At 31.5% G+C, this 13,209-nt stretch overlaps 1 protein-coding gene across 2 annotated transcripts in view; it reads right to left on the bottom strand.

The window, feature by feature from the left end:
- Nucleotides 1-1,313: 1,313 nt before the first annotated feature.
- Nucleotides 1,314-13,209, bottom strand: part of Bif (protein phosphatase 1-binding protein bifocal) — a 34,961-nt gene continuing 23,065 nt past the window's right edge. The window contains exons 3-4 of one of the 2 annotated variants that reach the window (XM_072889304.1): nt 1,941-2,112; nt 1,314-1,639 (exon numbers count right to left, since the gene is read on the bottom strand). In XM_072889304.1, coding sequence (XP_072745405.1) covers nt 1,431-1,639; nt 1,941-2,112 — 381 coding nt within the window. In that variant the 3' untranslated portion in view covers nt 1,314-1,430. Of the gene's footprint in view, nt 1,640-1,922; nt 2,113-13,209 lie in introns of both variants that reach the window. The other variant, XM_072889303.1, reaches the window with a different exon arrangement.

Raw genomic sequence — 13,209 nt, forward strand, 5'->3', positions numbered from 1 at the left:
GCTACAATCATACATATTAAATAACTACACGAAAATTTAACACTTATGATTCAACACAATGTTTCTGAATATTTGTGGTAACGCATCTGAGATTATAATAGACAATAGAAAGAAATCAACACAAAAAAACAAAGATAATAGAAGAAAGTTGATTTTAAAATAATGTAATTTTTCTTTTATCTCGAATTTTTCGTGACACAACTTATCTCAGATGGCTTTTTAAGACCCGCACAACAATTTAATATGTACAAAATTCAATCTTAAAATTAACAGTTAATATTAAACTGTCATTTTCTCTCTTATATACTTCCTATTGGAAAAAGCTAGCTTTATGTATTATATATACTTGAAAAATAAATGCAACCACAAAATATGAAAAACACATACACTGCAATGGCTTATCTTACTTGTAAGGCATACTTATAGTATGATTTGCCATATATTCGGTACAAATGATGATGTTTTGAAATTTACAATTCTTACAGTTTTGCCGAACTCTGAAACACTTATTGTACATATACATTATTAAATAAACTAAGTAGACTTACGTTCTACTTTGGCAAAAATGTTTACAAATCTAAACTCGAAATGTTTTTCTTGAACTTCTTTTCCTTCCTATTGAATCTCTGAGACGTTAAATCGTTCTCTTTTTCTACAAAAACTTGCATAAAACTCTGGCCTTTTACTGGCAGCTTAAACATTCACAGCTTAACATTAAAGTAATCTCAAAAAGGTTACAAAACTCTCGATTTCCCCGTTTACTTCTTTTCTATATATAGTATACCAAAAAGATAATATGTTCTCATTTTTATTCTTTCCTCTATGCAACAAAGTATTAGTATCACGGAGCATTTCCTTTCGAGTGTAACTACAAAAGAGACACCCTAATGTTTCTTGGCAGTTTCGATGATTCATTATCTAGGAAAAGTCCATTCATTTGATGAAGTGTACAAAGTAAATGCATATACTTGGAATGATACTGTTAGTTCTCACTTAATCTAAATAAACTCGGCTTTTTCAATATATTTTTGAAGCGTTCATGAACGGAGATCACGTTTTTGATTTTCTTCGTAATCGGAGAAAAAAAAGTTTACCTAGTTTAATTATTTGACGATAACTTATTTATGGTCCAACATGTTCGTCCGATCACGAACGCGACATTTAACTTGTTTTCTACGAAAAATTTGCTTTATATAGTTATGTGAGCATTTGTCATAAATTTTTTATTCGATATAACATTGATGTTTGCGTTTTTCGCGATTTCGTCGACGCTAGAAAAAAAAGAAAATACTTCTTAAGTCTTACAAGTTTCATTTTCTTTTTTTTTTTTTTTTTTTTTTTTCATTCTATTGCTGCGGTAGGACGTTGAGCTGTTAATGGTGTAGCTGTTAAAGCTTGTTTGTAGTTTGCAATTTCTTCCTCTTGTCTCTTCAATAAAGAAGATCTCCAGTCGTTTCCGAACCCCACGCACCTGCGTCTTGAGCTGGTCTCAAGTATTCCACGTCGCTCGCATTTTCAGTTTGTCCGGTTGCTGTTGGTGTGGAAACTACCATCGGTACGGCTCTGGTGATACCCAGTTCAAAACCTTCGGACGTCAAATCTACTTTGCTAGGTGTATAACTGGCTAATCCACCGCCACCTGCAAACAGTTAAATGATGAATAGAGTTATCTTCTATTTCTATCTTTTCCATTTATCGATTATATAAAAATAATTATTGTATGTAAAATAAAAAGATAGCAACGATATTTCTGGAATATTGATGATGCAGATATAATAATCTACAATTATAATATATTTTTTTTAGCTTGCTTTTTAATCGTTAGTTTATTTTAGTTACTACGTTAATACACGTATTGGAACAATTGCAAAAGTGTCTTGCCAAGTCTTAACGAGTCGAACGAGACTCGAGTTTGATTTTACCGAGAAGAGACGGCATACTTGTCGTCGTCGAGCTGGTTGTCGAGGAGGTTTTGTTGTTGCCTGGCGTAGACTGTTGCTCGATGGAACCGGAAGTTTCGCCATCCACACTACTGGTCTCGCCTTCGAGGATCGATGCTTCGCTAGGGTATTCGAAAGTACGAGTTGCGGTGTCGTCGAACTGTATTCGATGCTGAAAATTACAACGACTTAATTAAGATCCGCTAATAAACGACGTATACATTAAAACAATTCGCACGCGGAAATATTATAATAATCACACACACAGTAATAAATTAATTTTACAGCGACGCGTGGCGTGAAAAATTGCTCCGAACAAGGCATACCTGGAAAGTATATTCGCGAATATGTAAACACATGTTATGTAGCCAGTGACTTGATTTATACGGCGCTCGCCTTTAATAAAACAGTTATCCGCGAAAAAATTTTGCCAGACGCCTCGAGTAATAAGCGTTGCTGTTGTGATACAAATGAGATGCGAGGAGAACAAACAACGGCAAGCGCATGTAATGTAGCCTCCGTATAACAGTAACCGGTCACACTCGCTGCTTTTTCGATTGCGAGCGGTGAGCGAAGACGACCACCCGTCGTCGTCATCGTCGTCTTCTTCCTTCGTTGTGTATACGCGAATTATCACCGGAGAAAGCGCTTTTTTTTATACGTTGTTGATTAAACGCCAGTCGTTTTATTACATACGACAAGCTTTGTAGGAAATGATACTTTTCGCAGTGCTTTTGATTAAGTACTCTAAAAATTTTATCCTACTTCTCTTATACAATAAATAACATTTATAGAAAGTTTAGTATTATCTCTCTCTCTCTCTCTCTCTCTCTCTCTCTCTCTCTCTCTCTCTCTCTCTCTCTCTCTCTCTCTCTCTCTCTCTCTCTCTCTCTCTCTCTCTCTCTTTTATTTATATGAAGAATGTATGTAGTAGTTTACATATTTTCATTAAAAATATAAATCTTATAGTAATATCATTTACTTTTTTATTTTTTATTTATAAAAAATTTATTAAATAAAAGATTATATATAATTTTCTAGATTTTAATAAAATTGTTAATTCTATATATTTTAAAGTACACTCCAAGTATATTAAAATTATTTTTTTTTAACTTAAGTAGAGAAATAAATTATACAGTATTGCGTGATCGTCTTGTATTATAAATTGAATACATTTCAAAGGCGATTTGATGTAAAACAAAGTTTTGCAAACTAATCCGCGAACCTTTACGACTATGTTAGTCTAGTAATAACAGTACCAGTGATTATTTCAACTAGGGGTTAACTGCTCGCTTCGTATAATTATATGTATACACCGTTCTCTATTCCCGAAGCGTCGTGAGATCATTCTTAAACAAAAATCAAATCGGTAGAATTAATCTCGAACGTCTAGCAGTATATTTCTTAGGAAAACGCGATCCTGAACCCTTCAACACACGTTCGTGACCCGGCCTGCCGATTAAATCATCATTGTGTAGTCTTCTCTCGCGTGAGTCGTCAACAAAAGAAATTCCAAAATACATGAACATGATATCTAACAAACGCGAAAAGTCACTTTGAGCTGCATAAAAAAACGTACTTTCTAAAGCTACGCCCCACTTTTCTGGAGGAACTTCTCGCACTCGTCGCAAATTGCAATTAACATTTTCTCACTGAGCGAGTGAATACGACAATCGTGGATTGTTCCGGCTAGCTGGTTAAGTGGCATTAACTTAAGAAACATGGGACTTTCCATAGTCATCTTCAACAAGCAAATTTAAATACGTTTTAATAGATATCAACTCAATTTATCTTGAAATTCTTCATCGATCATAGATATTGATGTATCTGAGAGCTTGAAAATAATAATTAATCATCCCATTTACATTTGATAAAATTGATAACAAAAGTGGAAAGTTCAATAGATATCTACGATAATCAAATTATTCATATATAAGATATAACAAAAGCACATGATTTTTATCAACGTATTTTTGTCACTACTTAATCTAACCGATAAGATATTTTAATTTATTAATTGCCACTTTCACATGTTCGCACAATTTTAGGATGAAATCGAATGTTGGAGATTTAATACATTGCAATTACACGAAATTATTGCGTACTTTATATTTATATGATTTATTGTTGTGTACTTTATAACTATATGGTTCGTTATTTTGCCTTTTTCACAAATGGTTCTAATTCGTTAGAAGTAAAATTCTCTTTTTTGTTTTCAATTTTCTTAAAGCTAATTATCTCAATATTTTACATTGAAAGCAGAAGTAGATTTTCATATTGCACAATATTGATTAATAAAGAGTAGAGATAACGTTTTGTTCGATAATTCATTATATAAAGATTATTAAAATAAAAAAGAATATGGAAAATAGAAATCTTAGGAGTAAATATAAAATATGTAAATTTTGAACATACATTTAAATTTTCAAATATTGTTAACTTTATATGGAGAAAAATTTCATAGGTTAATTAATAAAAGTAAATATTCAAAACAGAAATCTATAAATAATGTAAGTAACATTCTAGTAAAACAATAATTATTTTAAATTATAATTCTAAGTTAATTAAAATTTTTTGTCTAATCATTTTTTGTGAAAAAAATATTATATATTTTGAATACACACACACACAAACACACACAGAAAAATAGGTATAATTTTTATAATTAATTAAGGAATATAAACTTTACTGGTTATTAATATTAATTAATATTGCACATATAATCAATCTAATAAATAAGACAAGAATTATTACCGCAGTATTTTTTGTATACTTTCTTTTATCGACAACATTAAAAACGCTATAAAAACTTTTGTAATTTTCTAACAGCATCGACATAATGAAAGTTTACGTAGAACCTCCGTTGGTCTCTTTTCTCTTTTAATGTGTGATCAAAAATACATTAGTTGTGAAAAGATCGAGAATATTAAAACAAAGACGTCGCGAGATACTTTCTTCGCAGCATTAGTGAAATTAGGGAGTAACATTGTTGATATACTTACGTTGTAATTGATTAGGAGCGAATATGAAAATAAAAGATCGTTTTCTCAACCGACGTGTATTAAGCAAAACGAGTATGAATAGAGTAAATACGCGTGAAACTGGCACCCCAAATTATTCTGAAAGATGGATGCAAACCAACGCGCAAAGGCGTGCATTCATTGGTCGTCGTAATATTGATTTTTTTACAAAGGAATACCGTAGACTGTTGCCGATCGATGAAGGGGAACTTTCGTTAGCATAAAAGTGATTATATTTTGAAACTTTGTCGACACGCAAAATTTTAGAAATAATTTAGAGATAATTTATTAATTTTTTTTATTGCAAGTTTTTGATGTAAAACTTTGTTTCTTACGTTATTTCGTATTTTATCGTTTTATTAACACGGACAATCAAATAGTTCTTTCTTAGTTAGAAAAAGATAAAGAAAATGTTTTTTTTCGAAATTTACGTGATAATAAAAAAGTAAACAAATCAGCGGAGAATATTAATGATTTGTTATTTATATGTCTATGAAATTGCAAAATAATTATCTGTTTGCGACCCAAATGATATAATATATGTGATTGATAAATAAAACATATAAGTAGAATGATATAATATTTTTTATATATATTCTGTAATCAATGTAAATTTTTTCATGTAAGTTTCGAAAAAATCAAATTTTATATGATATGATATAAATAAAATTAGATGAATAAATAGAATCCGAACGTGAATTCTATGCAGGGAAAATATCAGGATGACCTTTGAAAGAAGGATACAGCTATGCGATATATATATCGTTCTTCCTGAAATATGAAGGCTGCAAGAGATAACGTAAAAGCACCAGAGAATTTATAGTCTCACGGCGTGTATCCTGGTAGAGTCCACGTGTTCGTATCTCTCGGGCTTTTCCATGACAGTACTAAATGAACGCGCACATAAAGGTCACGCTACGTGGTAAAAACTGGACGCAAACGCATCCGTTATGTCCTAATAAGACACCAGAGTACACGCGGGTACACCAGGGTACCTCTTACGCACATCGTGCACACGCTTCTGATGCAATTAAACCGCAGAGAGTACCGTGTGATTGCTCGATCGAGCGGGTTGAGCAGTTTCGAAAAATGCTAGGTGAACTATCTGCTAAAATAGAATGGATATACCAATAAAGTTTATCATAGGTACTTTGTTTTTCATTTTTTATCATCTGATTTTAATATCTTTTCTTATCTAGAACATTTATCTTAAAAGTTTTACATTCGTTTCGCTAATACATCAAGTCAAATCACCTTTATCACTGAAATTATCTGATTTGTAGAAATAAATCTATGTATATTTCAGAGAGATAAAAAATATTATTTTTTTAGAAATCAAAAATTTACAGCCAGATTACAGACAATATTTAATCAATATTCATAATTTTGTGAAGCAACAACGTGACAAACCACGTAAGATGCAAAATCGTACGTAAGAAAACACTGTTTTACAATTAATTAATCGTGAAAATCACGTTTGTGTAAAGACAGAAAAGTTAAAAGAATTCTCTCTCTCTCTCTCTCTCTGTCATAATTTGATAATTTACAAGCATGTGCTAAGGAATTTGCGAGAATCACGAATACATTATTCACCCGTTTTATTAAATAGTACCATCACTTTGGCGATCAGAAGTCTGATAAGCAATATTGAAAATTGTAATTTAACATATTCGCAAGAATCCGCGTTTCGTCGCTTCAACACTTCGTCGTTTTTACGTGACAGGAATTTGAATCGACCGTATTGAAATGCATAGATAGATAGATCACTATGCTAATCGTCTCCAATTTAAATGCTCGGCCGAAGAGCGATCAGAATATTTACCGCGGACAAGGTGAATTACTATAGATCCCGTTATTGACAGCCAAAGCGCGCTGCTGGTAATATTACGCGCGTCCTATGCGTGTCTACGCACTCACTTAATTTGCAAAATGATTTAGCCGGCGGCGACGCGCATAAATGCGTCGTATAAAAAGGGGAAACTTTTTAAGCTCAACCGATCGCAAATGCTGTTATATCGATTCGAGGAAAAGGAAATTTATTTTACCCGTGAATTTACATTTCTGCAGTAAAATTCGAGAAGTATAAACCATGTACAAAACTGAGTCTGTAGAAAATGATATTTTTTTTTTATTTCTGTGTAATATTTGCGAGATTGTGTATTGTTAATTTTGCAGATACACCACACAAAATTTAACCAGTTTGTTCTTTGTGGAATAATCAACGTCTCGCAACGTGACGATAAAAATTGTTTAAACACGCAAGCTTAATTCCTTTCCAAGGGCGCAAAACTAGACCATTGGTATTTCAAAACAACTTACAATCGGTTACGAACAATTTGTAAATACATGTCAACGTCGCTCGAATTTCACTGACTCAGTTAAAACTCGTGTAGCATTATGATTATGATTACCAAAAATTAACATTAAATTAACGTAATATCATCAAAATTATTATTAAATTAATATAACGTTATCATTAAATTAACGTAACGACTATGAAATGTCGAATAATTATTATTACTGAACAAATGGTATTAATGCTCGCGATATCTAAATAAAATATGTATAAGATATAATATGCATTATTTTATGTACAAACATTATATAAGTTTTTAAGAGGAAATAAACACGATTTTTTAAAATTATTATATACAAGAGGGAAACGCAATTCTATGATAAAATATATAATTCAATCTTTAGATTAATAATAAATTAATATCATAATTATACGTAATAATAGCATTAATAATAATTGTAATAATCGTGAAAGATAGTATTTATACCCTATAAATTATTTTGTATAAGATTGTACCTATCTACATTTACATGAGGTTGAAAATAAGAATTTCTTCATCATTCTTCAAATAATTCTAAAATTCAATTTATGATATATAAATATTTGACACATTAAATGTCAGCTTAAACATAATACAGTATTTGGCACATTAAATGTCAGCTTAAATATAATACAGCAATCAAAACATCGATCATGTTGGAAGGGCGGTATGGCATGATATAATTGCTTAAATAATGATACCTTTACCGTTTTCCATGCTTTGCAATTTGCTAGATTTATATTTCATTCTATCTGATAAAACGTTTCCGTTACTCTGCAAGAAAAATTTCGTGACAAACCTGTCTATCTATCCATAGCAATTTTGAGCGATTTATTTACTATATAAAACAGGATGTGTAAAATTACCGTTTTATCTCTTCTCAAATATATACAAATAAATTATTAATTTCTAAAAAATATCACTATACGCTTAACTATATGCTTCTCCTGATATCTCGTCAATGTAGTCTCCTGTATACGCATATGTAAAATTGCACTTGTATTGTTATGTTATTAATCTCTTTATCTAAAATTTATTAAACCGCCGTGTTTGATAATTTCAAGTCGATAAATGTCTTTGATTAATTATTGGTAAAAGTCAGCGATTTCAGATTTCTCTACGTACATCCATGTGGATACATCAGTCGGTTTCCCGCGAAATATTTGGCATGCTGACGAGAATTTCCCATTATTTAACCCCGATGTGTGCGTGTGTGAGTTATGACATTGCGTCTTGAATTCAATGAAAAAAAAAAATACGCGGCTTATCCGAAGGATGTCAGTCGGTCGAATATTCGGTGTCACTCGGTATAAGAGTCGAGAGAAGCGTAATGCGTGTGTACACACGCAACCCGCTGGCAATGTATACATTATCGAATATTACGAATAGCTCGTTTAGTCATTATTTAACACAGTCATGTACCAAGCACGCATCTAGCAGGTAATAATAGTAATTCATTGTAACGTGGATACACGACATAAGGTTATGATTTGTTTCGCGAGAATTTGTGGCAAGAATTAGAATATATGTATAGTTGCAAGGTAGAAAATATGAAGAGAGATAATTCTGATGATTTAAATTCATGCGAAAGAAAGATGTAGCTGAGTGTTTAAATTTTAATTTATTCAAAAAAGAAAAATTTAGAAAAAAGCACTGACAAGAGAAAAATCCATAATAAAACCAAAAGATAATTCTCTATGGAAACAAAATATTTTATATGTATAAAAAATTCGTACTATTTTCGCAAAAAATGTTCTTTGTTTCAATAGATGATTATTAATAAAAAAAAATTGAGTATATTTTGAGAGTAAAATATTGAAAAAGAAACTCAAGAAACTTTCTCAGTTATCGATAAGACATTAACACGCTTTATCTATCTTTTTACGAACACGATTTTATCACGCATTAAATGGATAAAATAATAAATACAACTCTTGTTCGTTTATTACCGTTTTTTTCAAAAGTATTATCTAATATTCAATAAATGTACATATATAGAATATTATGTAAAACACGAAAGACATATACATACAGATATATAAGCGTGTTATTAAATAGTACTAGCATAATATATTGCTATTAGATAATACTAGCATAATGTATGACATAATATCCGCATAAAACTGCTTCACTCCTCTCGCAATTAATTATTAACAGACACGAGTGCGCCTGTTGCGTGTGTCGCGTCTCGTCGTGTCACACGCGGGCGTGAAGTCGCGTAATGTCCGTAAATTACGGGTGTCGTGATCCGACCACTATTGTCTAGCGTATGTCTAAGCGTCAGATATGCAGGTATACGCCTATTGATAAATGCACTACATCATTTACAAAAAAAAGACCTAGACGGACGTTTATCGTAATAAGCGGAAGAAAATAATCATTAGCGAGTCTCTTGAATAAATAAATAAAATAATGAATGAATATCACGTTGATACTGTAAGAGAGATATCAAGTTTGAAATAATTTCGCAATTTAGTGTTCATTCGATGTAAGTATAATCTTTATATTTTTAAGAGCAAAAAAAATAAATAAATAAAACATTGTAACAAACATGTGTATAAATTGTGTTAACATTTTAATTTTCTTTTAGAGTATCCAAATAAATTAAATTCTATGAATGTTTAATGTAATGTTTCTTTGAAAAATGATTTATATGAGAATTGAAAAAAACAAGAGTTTTGTGTGTACCAATATTTTTTATTATTATATCTCTTTTGTGTGTGTGTGTGTGTGTGTGTGTGTGTGTGTGTGCGTGTGTGCGTGCGTGCGTGCGTGCGTGCGTGCGTGCGTGTGTGTGTGTGTGTGTGTGTGTGTGTGGAGCAAAAAATATACAAATTTTATATAACCTATATTAATAAGTTATCAATTTGTTCATTTACATTATCACAAAATACGAGACATGCAAACAATATTGACTCATCATTATATGTTAATCCAATTCAATAATTAATTCATTATAAATTCATTACAAATTTTTGTGAATAGTAGATATAGTATATAGATATTCATTATAAATTCATGTAGGTAATATACAATGCTCTTTCCATGAGAACCGTATTATAATCATATTTTCGCAGAAAACATTCAAACTGGTCTGACAGTCAGACACTTCAGAAAATGCTTAAGCGTGTAATAAACGAGCACTTTTTATGCGATCACGATAGCGTGAGAAAAGTTACAATGTTGGATTACTCTCGCGCCTTGCATAACGCACTCTTTATGTCAAATTCAGGACTCTCTTCGCTCGCGCTCGCGAGTCCTTGTTCTCGCGGAAAAAATTCCTCACGAGGAAACGAGGTTTAATCTCTCGATAAGCTTATCGTTCGGTCTCGCAGTATCTATCCTCTCCTTTGTCCCCATTTTCTATCGCGGCCTTTTATGTGAGGGAAAGGTTTATTACTCGACGATTGAATCCGCGCGTGACAACTATTAGCTGTCAAATCAATTGTTGGCGAAGTGAAATTGTACGACACACCGTAATATAAAGTGAATCGTAAAGTATGCATTATCTCGCACGACGTGCTACAATGGATCGACAAACGAGAGAAGAAAATCTCTATTCTCCGATGGCATTTTTCACGTTACATCTTTTAAGCGTTCGTGAAAAGTATTCAATTTCTCTTTGCAAACTTACTAAAATTTCGTTTCTTTCTTTATTTTTCCCTTTTTATTATAAAAAGATATAGTTTTTACTATATTTGTTAGCCACACAAAAATTGCAATTAAATGTCGTTATATAGATATATTTTTTAAATATTTTTTTTGTAAATTTAAAATGTAAAATAATGTCGTATACAAAAAAATGTGCTAGATGTATTTGTTGATTTTTGGATTCTATACAAATTATGTATTTAACTTAAAGACGCAAAATAAGCGCGAAAAGTAATCTCGAAAGCATCAACGGCATTAAATCGTATCGCGATTAAAGTACAATAAAACTAAAACGTAGTGCATAAACGAGAAGAACGAGTTTCCTCCTGCGAGAGTAAGATGCGGAGACGATAGCTTGTACCAAGAATTCCTTATGTTAGATGCTTTTAAGAGAAGTGTGCTGAACCGACATATTTCTACCTCAAGTTTAACTGACAGTATTTTATTTTACACAAATATGACAATTATTTATTTATTTTATATTTTTTTATATATAATATTCGTTAACTTTTTTTGACAACATGAATAATAATATTTGTGATTCGATAAAAATATGTAAGAGATAAACTGTGATAGTTTATTTTTTACATATTCTATGAAGATCAAAATTAACGATGAATATTTTATAAATTATTTCCAATGGTATTCGAAAATAAAAGCAATGATTTATCATTTTCGGCGTTTTCTGTAAAATTCCTTTAGCGAATCTTCTTCGAAAGCGGCGAGTTTGAGGTAACTGACAAGTTCTCGTCTGGATCGTTGGATCCAGGAGCAATGTCCGTGTTTTCTAACCGGGACTCACTCCGCAATAATAAGTCGCGGAAAGGAATTTCACGTCGTGTATAATGCGCGATCGGCTATTCCAGCGTTTCCATCAATCCGACACGGTATACGAACACTGAAATAAATTCTAGAGAAAACATGACGCGGCGTCCATCGTGCGATCCAGGAAATATCAACTCTCCTGGGACGAATAGCGAGATCTTGTAAGAACACAATAGACGATATAAAACAGAGTAATCCGAAGCTATCGGCACTGCCTTTATCTATGAATACCGTGGCCGTTGCGTCGTATCAATTTATCCTTGATAAAAACGACAACAGTTACAATGAACTGAAGATTTAAAGGTTTAAGCAAATCGAATTTCGAAGGTCAAGCACAAAAGATTCTATTCTATTTTATTATTAATTTCAAACACGCGTTAATTTATCATAATCGTAATTATTGTTTAATACTTAATATTAAAACTGAAAATTTTGCGACGCAAAAATCATGTGCAATCGAATATTTGTCAAAGAAATCGTCAATTTTAGACTGATGAAGCGTAAATACATTCAGAGAAAATTCGTCATATTTTATTTTTATAAAAATAAAATATTTTTATAAAAATATAGATGTAATATTATAGCTAAAAAAATGTCTTTTAATTCTTGCAAATATTTATTTCTTTCAAGATGTGGCTTCTCTCGATAACCCGTAATTTTCTGCATTTACTGTACCAAAGAGCAGGATTGCTCATCCACGATTATTCTTATGATGCACGGTAGATTAACTTCGGTCGACGAGACGTTCGAAAATCATTGCCGGTCCACGGACACGATACTTTTACTTACAAATTGGCATTTTATCAGTGTTGGTAATGGAGTGCCCCCCTGCGTCGCAGCATCAAATCGATGCGCGATCGCGTGAGAAAGTCGCGAATGAAGTGAAAAGCCTGGTGATGATTGCGTGGGAATGATTACGTCTTTAATGATTTAATGGAAATGATTGGAAATTCGCATCTTTTAGATCTGATTATGCACGGTTATAAAGGTTTAGATTGGACATTTGCAAAACACTATATCTATCTAAAATGATTGTGTTACTATATACAAAATTACACAAAAATTATATTAATTTTATTAATATTTTGTATGAATTATTATTAAAATCACGCATAACAAATTGCAAAAAACCATGATAGAGTAGTGTTGTCAGTTATTATACAAATAGCTTTAAAGAATCATTATTTTTTAAATTAAAAACAAAAAGAAAAATATGTGATAAAAGACAAACAATAATAAATCCATAATAATTAGATCTGCCATTACTATGAAGATTAATAGCGATAATAAATAAAAAATAAGAAAAACATATAACACGAAGAAGAATCCACAATTGTGTAGTTTATAGTGATACGAGAAATAGCAATAAATATTAATGAAGTATTATGCAAGACGATTGTAATATTAATTATTAAGGAAATTCAGTTACATATTCAC

The sequence above is a fragment of the Anoplolepis gracilipes genome, chromosome 3, assembly GCF_047496725.1.
Source record: "Anoplolepis gracilipes chromosome 3, ASM4749672v1, whole genome shotgun sequence".
Lineage (NCBI taxonomy): Eukaryota > Metazoa > Arthropoda > Insecta > Hymenoptera > Formicidae > Anoplolepis > Anoplolepis gracilipes.